Below are 21,750 nucleotides of genomic sequence, written 5' to 3'. Positions count from 1 at the left end.
AAAAGTAATCAAGCAAACTTATATTGCAGCAAACGGCTTAATGAAGAATTATTGAACATCAAGATATATAGCTTGCAGAATTAAAACACACTGAACACAATTAATAGAAATCAGAAAACAAAGTGAAATCACAAAAATATAAACCATTTTTAATATAACATCAATTGACCAATAAAATGAATATATGCAATAAATAATCACTCACTTCCTCTCAAGTGGCGAGTTAGCTTAGGTTCCCATACTGGTGCAGTTATTAGTTATTCATTGGAATTTTATATTAGAATTATGCTTGGCTTTGGAATTTACTTTACGTTAATGATTTTACCTCCTTGTCTGGACTAGAAAAAGAGAAAAAAAGGAGAAGTACATAATAAGTTACATAATGAGAAAACACAGCACAGACATCAAATAAACGAGGATGATAGCCAAAGGGTTGGGCTAAAAAGCAATATAGCACCCCCTGCAACACCATGTTGGCTGCCCTGTCTACCACTTCATTACCCTTTACACCACAGTGCCCTCGCACCCATTGTAGTACTGTGGGCTTGTCTCTGGTGAATTAACTCTTGAATTTTGAAAACATACTCCCTGTATGAGGGGCTGCTGATGTTGTGGATGGCTTGCAAGGCAGACCGGGAATCTGATAACAGCAGAATATTCTCCGAGCTGAGTCTTGGGTCCAAGCAGCAGAACTGCAAGGCCTTGAGTATTGCAAAGAGCTCTGAACCGATGACTGTATGGGAAGGATTCAGATTCCATGTAGTGGCACTCTGAAGACTTGGTATATACATGGCTGCAGCTGTAGAACCATTGCTGTGCTTTGATCCATCGGTGTATATGTGCACATAGGATGGAAAATTTTTAAGGCAATATTCATTGAATGTACCCCTGTTAATGGCAACGGGAGCATCACGGCTGCAGGTACTTTGAGTGGAGAGCTGAATGTCAGGTTCCAAACTGAGGGGCGGAGGAATAGGCGAGATGTTAGGCATTGGAATTGTCTTGAAATTGGGTATGGCCAAGCTAGTTAGGAGGCCCCTGGCTCTTGTCGCAAAGTAGCAGTTGGCAAAATTATGCTCGGAAACTCCAACTTCATGGCAAATCTCATTTTCTGATGTACCCTGAGGACAGCGCAAGATTTTTTGGAACCATTTTAAAAAACAGGTAGTCAAACCTGATCTCTAGTGGGGGTATATAGGCTTCAATCTCCAGGGAAGTAATAGGAGATGTGTTTCAGGCACCAAGAACAATTCTCAATGCGCTGGACTGTATAACTTTGTTTTTGTGTGTTTTGCAGGGATATCACGAAGTTTGAATAAAATACTGCCATACTCAAGTTTGCTACGGATAAAACTGATATGTACCTGCCGTAGTAGGCGTCTTGAGGCACCTCAACTGCTGCCCGAGAGCGCTCGCAGAGGCCCTCATTCTTCAGGTAAGAAATGTGTGCCTGAAATGTCAGCGTTGGAGCATCAAATAGAATGCCCAATACCCTCTGCACAGGGACGTTCTTAATGGCTTGGTTTGCAATGATAACATTTAATGGAGGGACATTATGTTTTTTTTGTGAAGAGTTTTAGAGAACACTTTAATGGGTTTACCGTGAACTGCCATTTTTCAAGCCAACAACCCAGTGAATCTAAATAACTTTGCATCTTCTGCTGGGCAACTTGCATCATGTTGGAGACAGCAACCAATGTGATGTCATCAGCATAGGAGAGGATTTTCACTTGAGGGGATTTTGGGAGGTCACTCAGCATCATGTTGAAGAGAGAACTGCACCCTGGGGTACCCCCCTATCAAGCGGTTTCATCTCAGAAAGGTATTTGCCAACCTGCACAGAGGTGGTCCTGTCCTTGAGGTAATGATACATCTATCAGTTTAGTTGGAGGTCAAACTTCAATTTGACCATCTGATGTACCCTGAGTAGATGAGGCCTTGGTGCCATACACTGTCAAAAGCACCCTGGATGTCAAGATAGACTACCAGGCTATGCTTTCTCTCCATAGTTGCCTGTCTAATGGTGTGTGTTAGCACTGCCAAAACATCCATGGCACTCCTGCCACGTCTGTATCCCGTTTGGGTAGGTGACAGTATGTGCTTAGTTTTAATGTAGTGTTCAATTCTCCTTTGAATAATTCTCTCTATAAGCTTACCTATGCATGACAGCAGAGTGATGGGTCTGTAGGAGCTGACTTGGGTTGGGTCCATTCCAGGCTTGAGTATGGAGCAGATGACTCCTTGTTTCCACGAAGATGGCACCACTCCACTGACAAAGCTGGTGTTGAAAAGGTTGAGGAGCTCAATTTTGATGCAATCCGGGCTCCTTCTTAGGAAGGCATTGGTGATGAGGTCATTCCCTGGAGAGGTATTCTTTATACACTGAATAGACATCTGAAGTTCTTGAAGATTAATTTCTGGACACATTGGCTCACTAGTACCACTCACTACACTTTCCACCTCTCTAATCACCTCCTCATCCAATATGCGTTTTTGAGCATAGGCTGAGTCAAGTGTGAAATGCTCAAGAAAAAGAGTTGCTATTTCACAATTTGTGGTGGTATGGTTGCCAATTGGAAAGTTTCTAGGGCCCTGTTTCCCACTAATGCTTTTAATTGCACGCCACACTCTGGATGAGGGCGTAGTGCTCCCCAGGGACTCCGTGAACTTATGCCAGCTCTCTTTTTTTCTTTTTCAGAGCAATATGTTTTGCCAGTGCAACACAACATTTGTAGCATATCAAGTTTGAGGGAGTTGGATGGTTCCAGAGAAGGTTGTCTGTTATTGGATGTCTTAGGGATGCAGTTATTGGCAATGCTGATGATTTTTTGGGTAATACACTGGTTGAGGGTTTCCACGTCAAGAGGAGCAGGTATTTCACTTAAAGGTTTAGTGCTTTGGAGAAACAAAGAGGTCCACTTAGTCCAGTTGGCACGCTTGAGAGCCCAGTTTTGGCGTGGAGCTATGCTGCGCTTGGCACACCCAAAGCCAAAGGTAATTCCTAAAGGGAAGCGGTCGCTACCTATGTCATCACTCCAATGCTGCTCACCAAGGATACCCAAATTGTGAGTTGCCATGCAGAGGTCAAGAGTGGATGTTGAGCCAGTGCGGTTATCAATGTATGTTGGAGTGTCTGGATCATTGAGCAGTATAAGATTATGGATGTCTAGCAATCTTTCAATACTTCTGCCTGAAAAGTTAGACCTGTTGTGAGAGTCCCATAAAGGTGAATGCCCATTGAAGTCCCCAATTAGAATGAAACTATTTCCAAGCTGATTGGTGTAGTGTTGCAATTCTTGAACTGATATATTTTTGCAGGGGTTGTAGGCATTCAGAATGCTGATGCTACTGGACTTGGTGAATATTTCTATGGCTTGGCACTCCAGATGGCCAGCTGGGAAAGGAATTATTTGCTTGGACTTAAATTTAACATCCTCCTTATTAAAATCCCCAAACCTACCCTTTCTCTAATTCTATGTAGCCACTGTGACTGATATCCAAGAAATTTTGGTTAAACAAACCAGGTCTGGCTTTCTTGTGTACATATAGATCTCAAGTTCTGAAACTTTACCCTTGAGACCATTGCAGTTTAGTTGGTAGATTTCAAGCTGGGACTCTAGTTCAGTTGCTTGTTGTATGGAATTAATATTTACAGCAGCTATTTAAATTTTCTTTTTCTTTGAGCTTCTGGTTGACTTATTCTGTCTCTTGTGAGTAGATTGTGATTCTTCTTTTTCAGGGACAGATGCAGTCTTGTAAGACTTCAATTTGTGGTTAACATCTTTTTGTTGCAATTGTCTATGGGTAAGTCTGAAGAGCTGGGCTGGGTGGGGGTGCAAGATTCTATCAAAGATTCTTCATTAGTTGTAACTGGTACTGTAGCACTGGTGTTCTTGGAGTGAAGCTCTTCCAGTAAGGCTTCAGCAACACTGCTACCAAAGTGCTTCCTTGTGGCACTGATGGTCAGTAGTTTCTTTTCTTTCTTGTTTTGTTTTGAGAGGTCTGTGAGAATGATTTCTTTCAAGAACTTACAAATGGATATGCTGAGTTTCTGGATCTCAATTTCCATAAGGTTGGTTAGAGTCTCCATGGCATCTCCCAATGATGGTTGTTCAGGGGTCAGGTAGGTGGGACAATGAGTCAGGTTGTGTCTCCTTGAAGGCTGAGCCGCTCGGCTGTAGGTGTTCTCTTCTGTTGATGTTGCTTCTAGGGTAGGCACGCTGCTGTGGTTGGTGCCTGGGGAACTATGCACATCTGCTTGAGTTGTAGTTACCTGGAAGGAAGATTCTTTTGGTGCACTTTGTAGTTGCGGCAAATTTTTTACTGCCTGGCTGATTTGGTTCACATTGGTGTTATTATTTGGAAGAGGATTTTTGAACATCAAGTCAGTTTGCCTCTTGGCAGAATCATAAGTCATGCCCTCTCTTGTCAGCTTGTCTATTGCCTTAGCTTGTAGGTTGTATCGACATTCTCTGTGACTGGCAATATGAGGTCCTCCACAATTTGCACACTTATAAGTGGTCGATCTGCACACTTCCTTTGAGCAATTTCATGCGCAGAGTAGACAGCGCACAGGCGCTGTGCATCCACTGGCAAGGTGCCTAGGTCTTTGACATCTATAGCATCTGAGTGCAGGTGGGTTGTAGGTTCTTACTTGATATGCGATAAAACCAAAGAGGACTTTTTCTGGGAGTTGGCTTCCTTCAAAATCCACTTAAAGGACCAGGGACTCTTCTTTTTTTGATCCAGAAAATTTTGGCAGTCAGGTGATCCTGACTATTTTGCAGGGTTGTTTCTGCAGGTCTAGAAGCTCTTCTATGTTGACATCCAGGCCTACTGGTCCAATGACACCTGAGCAGGAATTGCCCAGATCCAATGTTGGTTTGTAACATTTGATTATCCAGTTTCCAAGCTTGGTTGTTGAAAGTAGTTTTTCCTGTTCCTGTTTTTCAGAAGGTTTAAATTCTACAGCAATAATGTTGCGCCATTTATTAATGCGTACATCATGGATTGAGGTGCCTTGAATTATCTTTTGTACCGTAAAATGGGGTAACTTAGACCACTTTTTTTTTATAAATGATGCCATTTTTTTACTAGCTAAATTAAACTTGAATTGAAACATGCAAAATACAGGTCTATACTCTAGCTTCACTCACCATAAATTGCTGGCTCCTGCCTCTCATAGTCTTTATGTAATTTCAAAAAAAGTGATGGTCTTTATCAAGTTTGAGGGAGTTGGATGGTTCCAGAGAAGGTTCTTTGCTCTTTTCCTCTCATCAACAGCAGCTCTGCACTCTTCGTCCCACCATGGAGTGATGCGATGGCATTGTCTGTTATTGGATGTCTTAGGGATGCAGTTATTGGCAATGCTAACGATTTTTTGGGTAATACACTGGTTGAGGGTTTCAACGTCAAGAGGAGCAGGTATTTCACTTAAAGGTTTAGTGCTTTGGAGAAACAAAGAGGTCCACTTGGTCCAGTTGGCACGCTTGAGAGCCCAGTTTTGGCGTGGACCTCAAGATTAGCCGATTTGCTTTTTCCGTCATCGCAAACACATAGAAAAAGAATATAATTGTCGCCGCTGAAGAAATAGGCCCATGGGCTGTTACCGATTCTTGTACTTTTCGTGGCTTCATTAAAATATTCCACAAAGGATTCAGCCTTCTGAACCCGATCTTTCCATAAATGACGATTGTTTTAGATAGCTGCGGGACTTCTTGCCTGATCCGTAAGCTGCTAGGCATTTCAAGACTGAACATATGCTCCTGCATAGCTTCTTCTAGTCGGTTCATGGAGCCGTTCAAATTGTTCATACTCGGAGCGTCAACGGTGCTCTCAGTGAGGCTTTTCCACATGTCGGTGACTCGAAGCGAAAAGAAGTGTTGTCGCATGGAGCTTAAAAGTTTATAGCGGTGGCCCTTAGCGTTAGTTCTTGTTTCAAATTCTGGGACCTTGTATAAACATTGGGTATACAGTATACTCGTATTCTTCAACGAGGTCACCACGCAGACGTCGATAACAGAGGCTTGGAGGCTTAATAATCTTTCTTCATAAAGCTTGCCTTTTAATCCTAGAATAATCCTTGTTGCACGTCTTTGAACACTCTCGATTAAATTTTTGTCTTTTTCTTCGGCGCACTGCATTTCCAAACTCTAGGTTCGGACGCACGACAGCGATAAACAAGTAAAACAACAGCTTCATCGCTTCTGCATCTAGGTACTCGTAGGAGCGTCTGATCAGTCCAAGTCGTTTATTGGCTCTACTTACGCATATGTTCAAACTTTAGTTATTTTTTGTTGTATTACCCAAGTGATTAGTCAGTAAACTATTTTACTCGTTGATATCTTCGCAAAATATTTGCATATATATTGACGCTCTCCAAGCACCAGTTTTAATATTTTTTCTTATATTTATAGGTATCAAACATTCACACAGGCTTATAAGGTTATTATAAATTTTTTTTATTAACTATTTAGAAACTCTTTTTGGGGCGGTTTATCTAAGTATTGGGTTCCGACGCTGAGCCAGTCGAATAAAAACGCATTAGTATCAGCGTGTCTCGCTGCAAGAAACATAGCCGGCGTTAAATTACAAGTAGGGTAACATGGGGCAGCGAGCCCATTACGGGTCATGGGCCCATAGCGGGTTTCTCGCTAAGTATGGCAGATATTGGTCCGTGTTCTCTACCGCCGGTCGACAGTTTCACTGGGATGAAGTGCACGGATTTACGTTTTGCTAAATGTTTGCGTTATTAAGTTAATTGTGAATAACTGTTTTAGCCCAGATAAAAATTTTTTGCTGCTAAATAAAACTGTTTTCGATTACTGTAGATGAAGCTTTTGAAATTACTGTGAATTATATTTTCAAAGCAATATTTATAGGGATAATTTTGAGATCAAGTTTAGACTATTAGCTTTTAAAATAAAATGTTGACACGAAATAAATTGAAATAATACCTAGTGGGGCAATGGGCCCACGCGTGCCACGGGGCAAAGCGCTTATAGAATAGAATAGAAGTGTCGGCGTTGAAGAAATAGGCCCATGGTCTGTTGCCGATTCATGAACTTTTCGTGACTTAATTCACAAGGGATCCGGCCTTTGGAACCCGATCTTTTCATAGCTGACGATTGATCGTTACTTGATTCACAAGGGATCCGGCCTTTGGAACCCGATCTTTCCATAGCTGACGATTGATTGAGATAGCTGCTGGACTTATTGCCTGATCCGTAATTTCCTGGTCCTGGTGAAGTCTTGTGTTATACATCATTAGATTTGTCTCAATGACCTTTTTAAACTATGACTAGCTTTTTGAATTACAAATTACACTTCATATTGCATGATTTTTTGATTTGCCGCCTCAAGGCAGCAGGTTTAGTTTCTAGTTATGCGTATTTATGACCCCTTATTTTTTTTTTCCAATCTCAAGCTACAGCTTGCAATAGTAGTGCAGAAAATAAATTATATGCCGGTATAAATATGACAAGTTTTACAGCAAATAATTAAACAAAACAAAACAGAATACAATTTTCCCCAACAGTAATATAAATATGGAGTATAGGCTGGTATTGATGTAACAATTTTACATAGCAATTTGTCAATGCATAACAGAGCCAAACAAGATTTGATATTGAAAACAGAAGCAATGGTTATATTCAAATACAAAACTATACAGGAGTTCTACCTAATTGGTTTGGGACATGTAACATAAACTTAACACATGACATTTTCAGTATATGATTGATTCTAAAAGATGACAAAATATTAATAATAACAAAAAATAATAATAAGTACAGATGACAAGTTACACAATGATGTAGCCAAGGTTTCAATAGAATAATTCAGCAATAATCAGAAAATGATAAAAATGTTTAAATACAATGCAAGAATTTTAACTACCTAACCTTGGCTGGCTCACAAACCTACTGCCTCTTCTCATGAAGAGAAGAGGAGGAGGAGGGGAGAGAAAGCCAGCCGGGTTCTTGACGCTAGAAGGACCCTTCACTAAATATACTCGTGGTATATATAGTAGTCCAAGATCAAGTAATATGTGATTTATAGGCGATTATTTACCGGTTAACTTAACGGAATCAAGGGCGATAGACACTAGAGATGTTTACTCGATGAACGCAGCTGACTCTCTCCGTTTTTCGAGTCAATTTTGTTATCCACGGCTGCGCTCCCTAAAGTATGGAGTCTCATTTTGCGGAGTAGGACTTGTTGACAATAACTATTTGATGCAGCATGTTGTGGAGTGAGGCAGCTGTGACTTAAAGTTTGTGTGGTGAGATGACTCAGTTACCTATAGCTTCTTGGGTGTGAGACAGTGTATATTTATTGCCTTTTGGGTTACCTACAGCTTCTTGGGTGTGAGGCAGTGTATAGTTATTGCATTTTGGGAGTAGGCGTTGGCGCTAGTGCTTGTTTATGAGTTAAATTTTTGGTCCACGGCTGCGCCCCCTATATATATACTAATATACATAAGCCATGATTGACCTAGTTTAATGTGCTTATCTTCTATTTTGGGCAAAGATCGGTACGCATTTCTACAAGTTTACAAAAAAATGTAATGATCAGAAACGTTACGTGGCTACTCATTGAATTCGTCCCCATTCGTGGTCAAGAATTGCTATTGAATGCGCAGTTATGCTTACTATACTTATTCCCTATTTTTGGCAAAGATCATGTACGTATTTTTACAAGTTTACAAAAGAACCAGAGACATTACGTGACTGCTCGCTAAATTCGCAGAATTCATCCCACCACACCAACCCATGGACAATTCGTTCGCCACTTCAGCGTTGTCAGCGACGCTGAAGTGGCGATGTTACCCCAGAATCTGCTATTTGTTCGAACCTAATGATCAAAGCGGCGGTTTGTATTGATGCAGTTTCCCACAACTCTTAGGTCTGAATCCATATAGAGCAGCTGAATATATCTCCTGTCAGTAGTGATGCCATGCAGACTGAGTACCAGTATTTCCTGGGAACATGTATGATGGCGCAGTTGAGAGCCGGCATCTTCATACTCTGTGCAGGAGATGTGGTAATGATGTGATGGTTCAGAGACCAGCACGAAGAGCAGAGAGGTGAAGAGGCTTGATGAATCTGGAAGCTTGATGATGATTGGTGGAGCAGTGTCGCGAGCCAAAGACCAGCGAAGAGGGTCTCAAATCTGCAAGACTGCAGCGTGCAAAGAGCCCATGACTGAACTGATGGCTTTATCATTGCCAGGGCAAACTGACCGCGCACTAACGTCCACTTTGCCTGCCAGAAGTTTCAAACGCTACGATGTACAATAGACTTCATTTTGGAGAAATCAAAAGGTAAATTTCTGACTGGTCCGCAGATGTGGCTGCCTTTTTAGCTACTCTGTCTGCCGCCTCATTTCACTGAAGGCATGAGTAACTTGGGATTCACTGAAAATGTTTCGCTCCAATTGGTATTTGAAGAGGTGTATATAGCTGGTAGTAATAGTTTCAGAAGGAGTTGGAGAGATGATCAGCTGCCCCTGCAAATAACGGCTGGAAGTGTGCGATTGACCGATAGGTATTTCATAGCTTAGATGATGCCAAAAAGTTCAACAGCAACGATTGTGTGGCCAGGATCCAGGCGGGATAAGGACGGAATTGCCATTCCCGTGCCTACAGATTGTGGTGCCCAGCTGATAAGGAGCCATCAGTAGAGATAAGGCAAATCTCGGGAATCGAGTGGCACATATGTGGTCGAAGATCTCTGTTACTGCTCCATCCGCCTCTCGAGAGAGGCGATTGAAGAAGTCGAGGTGTATCACCGGGGTAAGGCAATCCATGGAAGAAGGTGAGGGGTGATGCAGGAGTGCCGGGAGGGCAAACTGGTATCTAGAGAAGACGTCCGGGACTCGTCAGTGTAATGGAATTCGAATTTTGTAAGGTCGGGTGCCGGTCACGGCGGTAGAGGGTGTGCACTGGGTAGACTGGGTGACGATTCTGCAGCTGCAGATAAAACAGGGCTATGCCGGGGTTCGGTGAATTTCTGATGGAATAAATCCAGCTTCGCAGTAAAGCGAAGGCAGAGTGGTAGATCTATATGATCCAACGATCAGACGTACTGCAGTGAGGGTGAACTACATCAAGCTTTGACAGAAATGTTGGCGATGCTGATGAGCATATTAGCAGTCCGAAGTCAGTGTAGCTTTGAATGTAGGTCTGGAGAAGCAGAGGTTCTTTCGATTCAATTCCTTGTGCTCAATAATAGCTCAAGACCGACCTCAAATCCCAATTTCTTCTTCAATTCAAATCCCAAATCTGGGCTCTGTTCAGCACCGGCGACATTCCAAACACGCCATGGAAGGTGGCCGAATTCGTTCCACATGGAAAGAGCTTTTGTACGTAAGTCGTCCTGCCCTAAGATCTGTAGAAGAATATTTATCTATTGCATGCTTGGACCACAAATATAACTGTAAATTGAAAAATGCATCAAAAATTCGCCACAAGTGTGACATGTTTGGTGACAGCTCAATGCTATGCTTTGGTGACAGCTCAATTTTTCCTTGAAAGCGGTTAAATTTATTAATCCCGCTGTTACAGCGCACGACCTTTCCTCGAGGCGTTGTAAAACGTCGGCATGTTGTTCATTTTACTGAACATCACGAACGACCTCATGAAGATTTTGTCCCGATCAAAACTCTTCAGACTTTTTATCACCATTTCTCACAAGATTTGGCTACTGCAAGCAATTATGAGGCATTACTCAGAAACGAGGGTTATTCTTTTAGCAAAAATCAATTCATTTACCTCTTTTTTAAATGGGCTGATGCCGAGACGTGTATATTTTATAATTAGGCTGTTCGATAATCACTGGATGTTTGATGGTTTCCGCTTGGTTATTGCATATGATTCTGATTTTCAAAGTAATAAATGGATATCGCGCATCTTCCAGGGGACTAGCTGCAGGGTCAGTGAGCTCGGCTACTTGTTTCGCTGAACGACTTGATCCAACGATCGTGATGGGTACAATAACGTGCGAAATTTCGTTTTCATGCAGAATTAGAGGTTTTTTTGCGCATCAGGTCATGAAGGCAAAGTTTATGCTGTCAACCTATCTCTGCTTTAAATTATCTGCCTTCGTATTGACACACTGTATAGTACGGAGAACCGCTCAAACACTTTACCTAAGATGGAAGATTTCTATACTAATGGGCAGCAACTCTGTTTCTGATTGTTCTCAGTCGCTTTTTATTTAGGCTTTTTAGTCACGTTATGTCTGCAAACAATTCTCTTCCACGACCTCTGTGACGTAATGTTTCTTTGGCAAAAGTAACGCAATAAAAGACAGTGACGAAGGAGTTAATTCACAGATGTCACGGAAAACATGATACAAATCAATGAAAAAGTTTAACTATCACTCCTGAAGATGAGAGACAGAGATGACTGCACTGAGGAAGAAAGTATAGCTTCTTAAAGTACGACAAATAATCATTGCAAATACGACTAGCGCAGTTGCTTACTCAAAGCGACGCTTTCACGTGTAGAGGTCAGTTAAATTAACTGCCAAATATGGAAGCTTGACTAGAAATTTGCTCACTACAGTGTAACTTAACAACTATAAGAGTGCCATAATATTGGGCGGCTCCAATTGCACGCGCAAAAATGAAAATTGCCACGAATTCAACTGTTACGGTCAACAAAATATTTGTTAATAAATGCAGAATGTTCAAAGTGATCGAAAAATGTATGCAGTAGGACTTCACGACTAAGCGCTGTTACCAGCAATTAAAATATAATAATTATACCGTAGTACTTGTGGAATCACGAGGCTTATGCGCTGGAAGCTTTAAGGACTAAGCTATCACTTAACTTAAATTATATTATCCAACAGCAACTGTAAGTGACAATTATCTCTACATCTATGACTACGCTGCAAAGTCCTGTTACCAAACAAGTGTTTAAAACATAGCTTATAAACGCAGCCTAAAACCTCATGAAGTGATGGAAGGTTTGTCCGGGACCCAGCCCGGCTGTTTGCTGGCGACACGAGGAAATTATTACGTGGCCAGGATATACCGGTACTTCAGTTAACATATTACACCTACTCTTAGTTAACATATAACTCCTAATAGTAAATCGAATGTCGTTTCTCTAACTTGAAAGCGAATGGTAAACTTTCTTTTATGCTGAAGTGCAATTTAACACGAATTTTCATCAACTTTGTGATTCATTCGCTTCAATATTTCAGACGTAAGTTTATGAGAGCCTCGTCTTGAGTACTAAATCATCACTGAACTTCAGTGGCATACCTACAGACCTACAAGAAGAACACTAGATAATAACAGTAGGAAGCATAGACTAGCACTCGAATAGGTCTGGTATGAGTAAATTTATAATGGAATTGGTATAGTAAGTCTTGCGTGAAATTTTATAAACTCTTATTTTGCGCGGGAGATCCTCAACACGTGGACAAATTTCTGAAAATTTTTTGGAAATTTAAGATGAATAATTGACAAATTCCAACCATTTTAAAATGTAGTGTGTTCAATTACACAGATAAATACTGCCTTAGAAAGTGTAAAAGTACATGGAACGGCTGTCGAAGTAGAAGACTGTCTGAGTACTATCATGGGTAACTAGTTACTTTGTAAGTTAGTTTATACTTCAATCAGCGGGAAAAATAAGGTAGATCTGCCAAGTGGGAAGCTCAGTAAGGCCAGGAGCAGCAGGCTGCAGAACGAACGCACACAGATGACGAAGGTCGGGTGCGTCTGCCGAGCCACACGGTCTGGTTAGGCACGTACATCTCGGCAGGAATATCTTCTCGCTCCCCACCCAAACGCACCGCCTTGTCGTGCTCACGACCTGTCCAAAACACGAGAAAATAATGCGAATGTTGGAAAGGAAAAAACTAAGCGATTTACTGATCATGATGCCAGTATTTATCTACCACCCGCATACCTAAAACGGTCCAAAATTCAAGTGAAGCGTCGTCTTACGTTGACCGAGAGACTACGCGTGCCACACTCACCAGCTTTGATGGTTGTGAGAGGAGCAACTTGATTGAGGGACGAGTAGCCAACAACGAGGGGCGGCTGCCTCATTAGTAGCCGTGCTACGCCCTCGCACTCCCTCAGCACATCCACGGCTAGCACCTGCTCCCTGGCACCAGCGCACAGCCCGGGGTACGACTGCACCCACTCAGACAACGCTGCAAAGTCTGCACGAGTTTCAGATGCGAATTATAGCTCAGTCACTGACAGCAACGGGCATGGGCATATTATAATCACACGACATGTCTTGTTTGATAAGAATCACTGCGTTTTAATGAAAGGTGATGGTTCATGCAAAAATATTGAACGTCGAAGAAATAATGGAATGAACGGGATAACAATGGACATAGAGGTATTGAAACTACTATCTACAGCTCAGTTACATTCAGCTCAGTGCAAAATGTCAAATATTCTCTGTAATTGCTGTCCTTTTCATTACATCATGAAAAAATTGTAAATTTTTCGGTCATTTAGTTCTTGCGGGAAGAGAATAGACACCTAAAACAAACACGTTGATTCTGTGCATTTATTTCACCCTCTATGGGACAGTACTCGTAAATACCCGGCATAACAGCCTACTTGGAGTCGAATATTTCTTTCGTCACTCATCACAATAACTATGCGATGCTGGCACCTTTCCTTGTGGCTTTTTTTTTTATTACTACATCAATGCAATTTCACAGCCTAGGACCTTTAAGCAGCTGCTGGGCCCCCCAAAGGGAGAACTTTATTTTCTGGACCCTGATGTGCTCGAGCCAGGCGTAGCAGACGACTTTAAGCACAGCTGATCCAGCGCGTCTCTGCAGCTGCTCCCCCAGCTGACTGACCGCGTCCAGCACGGGCTGTAATACGCTGCCTGCCATGCATTATGAAGCAATGAATACATGGTAAATAGCGATATAATATTGAATAACATGTTGATATTATATTGAATAATATTGATATTATTGATATTGTTCAATATTGCTTAAACTGCAAGTTAACATACATTTTTGGGGGAAAAAATACTAGAAACCAGCTCCATCATTAGTTAAAAAAATTGGCGAATACATGTTGATACTGTGCGTCTGATTTGCTTATAAATTCATGATAAATGAAATTTGAGTTGAACTTAGAAATACTGAGGACAGCAATGACCATTGTTGCGTTACAAGGACATTACGATTCATTGAAGCGAGGTTATTCAATGACAGAAATAGATGCGATGATGATAGAGATGGTTTCATGTTACGAACAACATATCCAACAACAATAAAATTTTATGAATGCTAAAGCCACTTTTATGGAGCTTAGTTTCATGGCATTATTCTGCCTCACTGATTAAATAATAAAATAATTTTGATAATAGGTAATAAAATGCTCATTGACGGAGAAGTAATTTTAAATCACCCTTGAATAAAAGGTTACCTCCATGAAGTAACCTGGAATAATAATTTGAAAAATAATGAAGACAAAATGAATAAAAAAAACATTAACGAATCTCACTGTCAGAAGGAACACAATAATGACGACGCCAGCTCCAAGACAAGCTAAGTGCACGTGATCTTACCGATGTACTCCGCGACATAAGGATGAGGCTCATGGGGCAATCTGCCCACACCTCGCCACACAGGTGGCTTCGGCATGGCGTTCTGCAGGTGCGCCAACGCCACAGTACGGCACACCTCAGACACCGCCTCCACGGCGCCACACTCCTGACGCTGGCTCCGCATAAAATGTGTCATAATGATCATTAAGAGTTAATGTCATGTATCATGATAATTAAAATGATAATGAAGCTATTGTTAAGGACATCCATTTTCCACGCAGGCTCTAAGCTACATGACATGGAATCGGAACTTCCAAAAGAACAGATTTTTTACTTTCTGCAGTAACACCTGATCTCAAAAACATCATTCCCTCCGATTGCATTCTCCCTAAAATATAGAAAATTCCCGTTAAAATTGCGTTATTTGCTAACTTAACTATATTTTCAACAATAGCATCAACACAAAATAATTATGGCATCTCTTACATGGACATACATTTTTCGAATATATATTTACTTCGGTTACCAAGAGACCCTGAGATGAGCTGAACGATCTCACCTTGGCATAAGCAAGAAGGGCTTGCGTCCTGGCGACGAGTTTTTCTCGGTAGGGGACCAGCAGCGCCCGCTGCAGCACGTCCGTCTTCACCAGGTACTCGCGCTCCTCCATCTGCAGAAGCAAAGGCAGATCAGTCGCGTTCCCTTATAATAATAATAATAATAATAGCGGTTTCAGCGTTTATTAGGCCGTAGGCCCGTCGCCCATTCTTAACATGGAAGAACCTTCACAGCTTGATGTAGTCTCGAACACGCAACTCACTGCTCCAATGCTGCTGTGCTTAACCGCCCGGCCTCCTTGCCGATTCTGACCAGAAACTGGCGACCGAACCCGCACCTCTCTGCGCCAATCTTGATACTCTGAACTTTAACTACTGGGCCACTCTTGAGCGTCTTATTACAAGTTAATGTTTTTCATATGCGCAGGAATTTTAATTTTTGTTTCAGTGAAAGTTCTCTGATTCACGGAGAAATATTTACGTTCGTTTCAGTGCCACACTTACAAAACGTAACGTGCCACGCTAAATAATTTAATCGTAAGTGTAAGAAAGAACTGTAGCCCTGAGCAGATGAATTTTTATTGCAAAGAAGATTAATTTTCATCATTTATAAAATCAAAACCAAGCTGAATTGAATCAAGCCTTATGAAAATTTACATTGATAACATCCAGTCAATCGACAAGAATCACCAATGAACGCATCTTTATCTTTTTCAAATCAAATAAAGAAAGCAGAATCATCTCACGATGATTTTATTGAACTGAGCGATGATATGCGGGAGGTCAGCTTGGGTGAGGAGGTAGTAAGGAGCCGTGGTCCACGTGTGCAGCAAACTCTGCGACCGCAGCTGCAGCAAGCACAGGCCACTGCTGCATACGCTGCACAGCACGCTCAGAGACTCGATCTGTGCAGCACAAGAGATGAGTTCAATCTCAATGAATAACAACGAGATTAAAACGAATAAAAACAATTAAACATGAACGATGAGGATTAAGTAATGAAAAATTGATCTTTCTTGGTCTGCAGTTCAGTTGATATGAAATTGTTCTTCTTAAACCAAAGTTGTCTCACAAGCTTTGGGCTCTAATTAATTAAACCTAGTTCTCCACAAAAGCTCTACTCTGCTATTAAGTAAATCAGTCTTTCCAGTAAATCAGCCCTAAGCTACAAAGTAAGTGGCTTCTCACGAGCTCTGCGATGGGCCAATCTTTTTCTTCGGTTTCCGGCTCAGTTTTCTCCACTTGGTTGACTTGCCAGACAAGCTGTTCCAAGGCGCTCGAAAAACCCACTCCTGAAGTCAGTATTAAACATTTAATACAACATTATTATAGTCAGCTTATAATATGCAACTTTTTACAGAATTGTACTTCGATCACGGACCGTAGAGAATTATTTTATCGACAAATGAAATGGATGTCATCCTGACAATTTTCTTTACAATAATTATTCAAGAATCTCCTTCATTACCTGTTTTATAAAATTACATTACTTTTCAACACGTAATCAAAATTACACGCTCTCATCCTCATCGATTATTCGTATTTTTCGTGTGCCTGTTGTCTGGATTTGAACAAAGATTTGCTTCTCATTATCAGGAAACTAATGCCTCCAACGCATGCAAATCATAAAAATGTTTACATTGATAATTTAAATGACGAGTCTTACTACTGTCTCTTGGGAAGCTAGCAGTTAAATCGCAGCTAATAAATTTAATAAATAAATCACGCAAATAATTACTCAATTGAATACATCAAGACATCGATGTATTCATTATCTGTCCATGACTGCACAGATAAAAACATTGAGACGGACCACCGCCGGTGCTGAAGTTGCCGTCGCTGAGGTGCACGGGCGGAGGCTGGCGTCTGGCGTAGGCACCGAGCGCGACCGTGAGGCTCCTGTCAAGGCAGCTCTGCGACACGAGGTGTCCGCACTCTGTTATTAGGCACTCGCTGGCCTCCACACACCAACCCGGCAACACCCCTGTGGCACAAAGACAAAATTATTGTAGTTAGAGAAGTCAATAAATGTAATAGGTGAATAATAATAGTTAAGATCTCTCTTATCTGAGAACTAAGCCGTAATTTCTTTGTTGACATTAATGGCATCGATTCAAAAGTTTAATTAGACAAACCGTAAGACTAGATAGTGGTAAAGTGTCAGCCTTAAGGAAATAGGTTTTGATGCATGACGGCAAGTTATTGATGGAGCCTACGAGTCCTCTCTGAATAATCATCGTTTAGGAATAATATTGACAAAAATTTTCAATGTAAGTCTCACGTTTGCGACGCCATGAAATTTTCGTACATTAATTTTTTTCTGACATGCGATTAATTTCAACAAAATTTAAAACCTTTGCCCGTTAATTAAAAGTGCAGGAACAAAAATTATGCACTCGGCTAAAAACGACCTGAATACCCAAAATAAATATAAACGATTTTAGGATAAAGAAAATATGGTTGACATATTTACTGTTTATCAAAGCAGTGTTTCATATTCTAATGAGATGATTTTCCCGCTTTTGTTTGTAGTCATGAATCCATGCCATAACTAAATGCGATGATATGATCATTTTCCTGCTGAAATATTCACAAAAGCTCGAAAAAATATTTTGACCTCTTCTAGAGTATTTCTGCAAAGCATCCTGCAGGTAGAGAAGATAGTTGTTGTTGAGGGCAGGAGGTGCAAAGAAGGTGGATGTGTCGCACCGCCCTTCTGTCATGAAACTAAGCGTGCGGAAACGAGTCACACGTCCAGCTTGTGTGGAAGGTCTCAGGCAAAGGGACTCCCTCGCGTTACGAGAGCTTGATATGACAGTATTAGTGGAAGCGGAGCTACCAGTAGAGCTCTGAGACGCCGGCGTGAGGATGCCTTCACCAGTTTCATCGTTAGTAGATGCGACCATTACAGTTGGTCTGTCAGTACCCCGCACGCCTGGTATTGCGGCGCCTCGTGCCCCGGTCCCGTGCTCTTGCGTCACCATCAGAGGACTCCACAGTAACAGCTCGTCCACCAAGTTGCTGCCCACGCCCCAGATTTGGTCGACGTAGTAGCCTTCTAAACGAGTCCTGCCCGCTTTACTAAGACGATGTTCTCCGTAACGACCGAATTTAACGAGAGAAGGCACTGGAAAATCAAACATGAAATATTTTAAACTGCAAAACAATATGATACAAAACAACTGCAAAACAAAATCAAATTCAAACTTTAATTCTTGTGATGTAGAAATTCAGCATTGAGCTATGATTCAAATTAGATTCTAACTAGGGATCAATCCTAAGTTGCATATTTTGGAATTACCAACCTAGGACACCAGGAGTGTTGATGAACTTTTTGAAAAGAAGCTGCAGGAGCGCGGTATTCGTTTTTATGAGTCTAGCCATGTTGGAGCTGCTGAGAGGTTTTAAAGCATCTCCACACTCACTGTCTGGAAGATAGTCTGTTCCAGGGAAGTCCTCGCCAAACTCTTGTCTCAAAGCCATATCTAATTTCTTCTGATTCAGTCTGTTCTCGTCTTCTTCTTTAGCGAGCGCTTCTTCAAAAATATCGAAGTGTGATTTACCAGATATGCCACTACCAAAAGACACAGGCTTCCAAGGCAAATTCATCTTCGGGCTATGTCCATTTTGTACAGGGACATCGATGCGAGATAACAAGGCTTCAGCAATGTATTCTGTAACATAACCACATCGTACTGAGCCTACACTTTGCAGAATACGTGACGCAGTGAACTTTTTAAGCTGAGAAGATGGAGCAACCATTGGCTCAGGTGTGAGGCGAATTTTTATTTTCTCAATAGGTGGTGGAGCAGGTGGTGGCTCAGACTGTCTCTTTTTGGTGGATGGTACAGAAAGAGAACTAGTTGATGGAGCATTTAAATCAACATTTTCTTCTTGTACACGGGGTTTTTCTTCTTCAAGTTCAAAATCGGCTTCAGAGCACAATTTAAGTTTTTCAAGAATTGCATTATAGCACCTAATAACTTTAAAAACATTTTCCCCTTTAAATGAGTCAGAAGATTCACTAAAATGCTGTGACATAAAACGCAGCTGACATAAAACAATTTTATCCACACAATGGAGAATGGCATCACGCTGCAAGATAAGAGATTTTCTACTGCTGCGGGCTCTTGCTCTAGCAGGACCATTGCATTGATCTTTGCATTTGTGGAGCTCCAAGTACTCAACATGAAAATCTATAAAATTCATAGCATATGACTTGAGCAGTTGAATGACTTTGAGCAATACTTCTTCATGCCGTCCAATGACAATACTGTGCGTTTTGAGGGAGCTCTTTGGTAATCTGTGGAGAAGATATAGGTACCTACTTATTATACATGAAGTGAAAAAAATTGATCAATTTTAGTACATTTTTACATAAATGACTAAAACATTTTCAGACATTTCCAGGATACAGATTTAATCATTTCACCTGAACACTGCATGGTTGATTTTGACAAAAATCTGTGACATCTTAGAAGTAAAATTGCAGAAAATATTGATTATATGAAAATATTACAACTTTAAAATACCTGTGATTCTCTTCTTTCAGTCCTCTGTGAATATGTTGTAGAGCCAGTAGCAAAGTGTAGGAACCAGAAAGGAAGTTAGAACTTTTGGCACTGTAGTCCAGGAAAATTTGATTATTGTTGCTGCTCTCAGAGCAAGACTCAGTGGCCATAATTCAATGTGTGTAAATAGTTGACATGACTAACAAAATTTCATTTAAAAATTGTCTTTGTTCATAACAGGTCTGTTGTATCAGGATAACAAATCATTGAAATTATGATGAAAACATTTGAAACGACAGCCTGAAAGAGTTGAGGGAGAAAGTTAGTAGAGATGCTCACAACAAAGTAAATAATATTGATAATAATAATCTTCTACAGAATATCTTAGTAGCATTTTAGTAATTCTTCTTTTCATTTTTCAACAAACAGGACATTTAAAAATTTCACAGTAACAACTACAGTTTAGAGACAGTTTTAATAAAGAAACTGGCAACCAGTCAGAATTGAGCAAAAACTGTCAAAAGCATGTCTTATCAATGGGTAAGATAACAATTCAATCTCTATTCATGTCATAAAATTGATCCTGATAATTGATCAAAAGGAACAGCAAAGTATGAATATAGTTTCTTGATTAATTTAGCATGTCAAAAGCACCAGGTTAAGCAATTTAAAGTACCTGTAGCAAGCACCAAGCAATTTGAAGTATCTGTGGCTTCAAATTCATAACTCATAATTTGATTTTAGACTACATATTTTTTTAATCAAAGAAAGATTTTAAAGAATAATTAATTTTCTGATATTCTAATTTTTTTAACATCTTGTAAAATTTTTTAAAGCTATCTAATTGCCAATTTGCTAAATTGTGATGGTTAAGAAATCAAACCATAATTGAATAACAAGTTTCATGACTTGCATTGAATATCCCAGAGGTTGTTCTAAAAATGCAGGTAGGTACACAAGTAAATTACCATTTCAAATAACAGAGATTTGACTTGAGATAAATGTCATTCTAACAGAAAACAATTTGAGAAGCAATCATAGTGAATGAATAATGGATTGCCACTAGCATCATTCTCAATTCATAGTGCTTGAGTAAAGACTACATGGCTAGTGGACAAAAAGATAGATGAAATTGCTATATAAAATTTAGCTAATTCCCTGCCATTAAATTCTATTATTTAACTTAGAGATAAATAAATTTTAAAATGGTAATCTATCAAGTGCAAAAAAATAACTATGTCAATTTTCTTTACAACTTTTCAGATACAGTAAGTCTTTAATGTAGGTATCTTATCATTATATGCTATTTTGTTATAAAGAAATAATGAAGCTCAAACACTGTTATAGTAGAAAGTCATTCCATTCAGTTAGTGACTTTTGTTATTCTTTCTACCATTTGAAAACTGTGATGACTAGTATTGCTTATAGGAGTTCATAAATGAAAACATGATTCATATCCAATTTGACATAAAATTTAGTATTTACTACTGACACTGAGCACTGACGTTTGAGAGAAACTGCTGACATTCTGTAAAAATTTATGAGCTCACTATGTAGTTACATCATGAATAAAAAATTTTAATTTTCGCAGTGCAACTAAACCAATGAAAAAACACATAAATCGTTAACCTGGCTTTAATCTTATACATGCAATATTTTCTCTCTCTGCGAGCCAAGTTGGGGTAACGCTGCTCAGTCCATCGATTTGTTGGTAAACAACTCTGGTTGTTATGGTAACTGATTTGGTGCGATCACAGCTATCATAACAGATTACGAACATTTAACGAATGTACGAATTTCAAACATTTTATTTCTATAAAATATTTCCAGAATTGGCTTATTCGCTGGAAGCTTGGTCCTTTCCATAAATGTGAGGCCCTTCGAGCATGTCTAATTGACATTTCTCATGACTCAGCTACGGACTGCTATGCAAATTATGACCAATATTTATCCCGCGTTCTCACGGCCTATTAATATCTTCGAACCACTTAGCAGATTTCAATGCTACTTCGCTGAAATCTAAAGAAAATTTCTGTTCATGTTTATGTTATGAGATAATCATAAATTTCAATGAACCTAAGATTTCACCTACATATTACTAAAATGATTCTGATGAAACTTACATCGTGAATTAGTG

The 21,750-nt window shown here is 40.2% G+C and overlaps 1 protein-coding gene across 1 annotated transcript; it reads right to left on the bottom strand.

Moving 5' to 3' along the window:
- Nucleotides 1-11,307: 11,307 nt before the first annotated feature.
- On the bottom strand, nucleotides 11,308-21,281 carry LOC108674250. The gene is made up of 12 exons (XM_018162186.2): nucleotides 21,243-21,281; nucleotides 19,635-19,913; nucleotides 18,408-19,405; nucleotides 17,720-18,229; nucleotides 16,916-17,086; nucleotides 16,291-16,394; nucleotides 15,849-16,007; nucleotides 15,105-15,215; nucleotides 14,567-14,717; nucleotides 13,709-13,873; nucleotides 12,996-13,184; nucleotides 11,308-12,829 (listed from the first exon to the last, which is right to left on the bottom strand). Exons 2-12 carry the CDS (start codon nucleotides 19,781-19,783, stop codon nucleotides 12,672-12,674), a joined length of 2,865 nt encoding a protein of 954 aa, XP_018017675.1. The 5' UTR covers nucleotides 19,784-19,913; nucleotides 21,243-21,281; the 3' UTR covers nucleotides 11,308-12,671.
- Between the last annotated feature and the right edge of the window lie 469 nt (nucleotides 21,282-21,750).

The sequence above is a fragment of the Hyalella azteca genome, unplaced genomic scaffold (genome assembly GCF_000764305.2).
Source record: "Hyalella azteca isolate HAZT.00-mixed unplaced genomic scaffold, Hazt_2.0.2 contig5320, whole genome shotgun sequence".
NCBI classification, from domain to species: Eukaryota; Metazoa; Arthropoda; class Malacostraca; order Amphipoda; family Hyalellidae; genus Hyalella; species Hyalella azteca.
This window is presented reverse-complemented; position numbering and strand designations above follow the sequence as displayed.

What these genes read in the sequence shown, in the direction of transcription:
- LOC108674250 (XM_018162186.2), bottom strand. Translation starts at nt 19,783, where the DNA reads ATGGCCACTGAGTCTTGCTCTGAGAGCAGCAACAATAATCAAATTTTC. An exon ending in CAACTTCAGCACCGGCGGTG is followed by an intron (nt 16,395 to 16,915) that starts GTCCGTCTCAAT and finishes TACTGACTTCAG; the next exon opens with GAGTGGGTTTTTCGAGCGCC. An exon ending in TTATGTCGCGGAGTACATCG is followed by an intron (nt 13,874 to 14,566) that starts GTAAGATCACGT and finishes AATGCATGGCAG; the next exon opens with GCAGCGTATTACAGCCCGTG.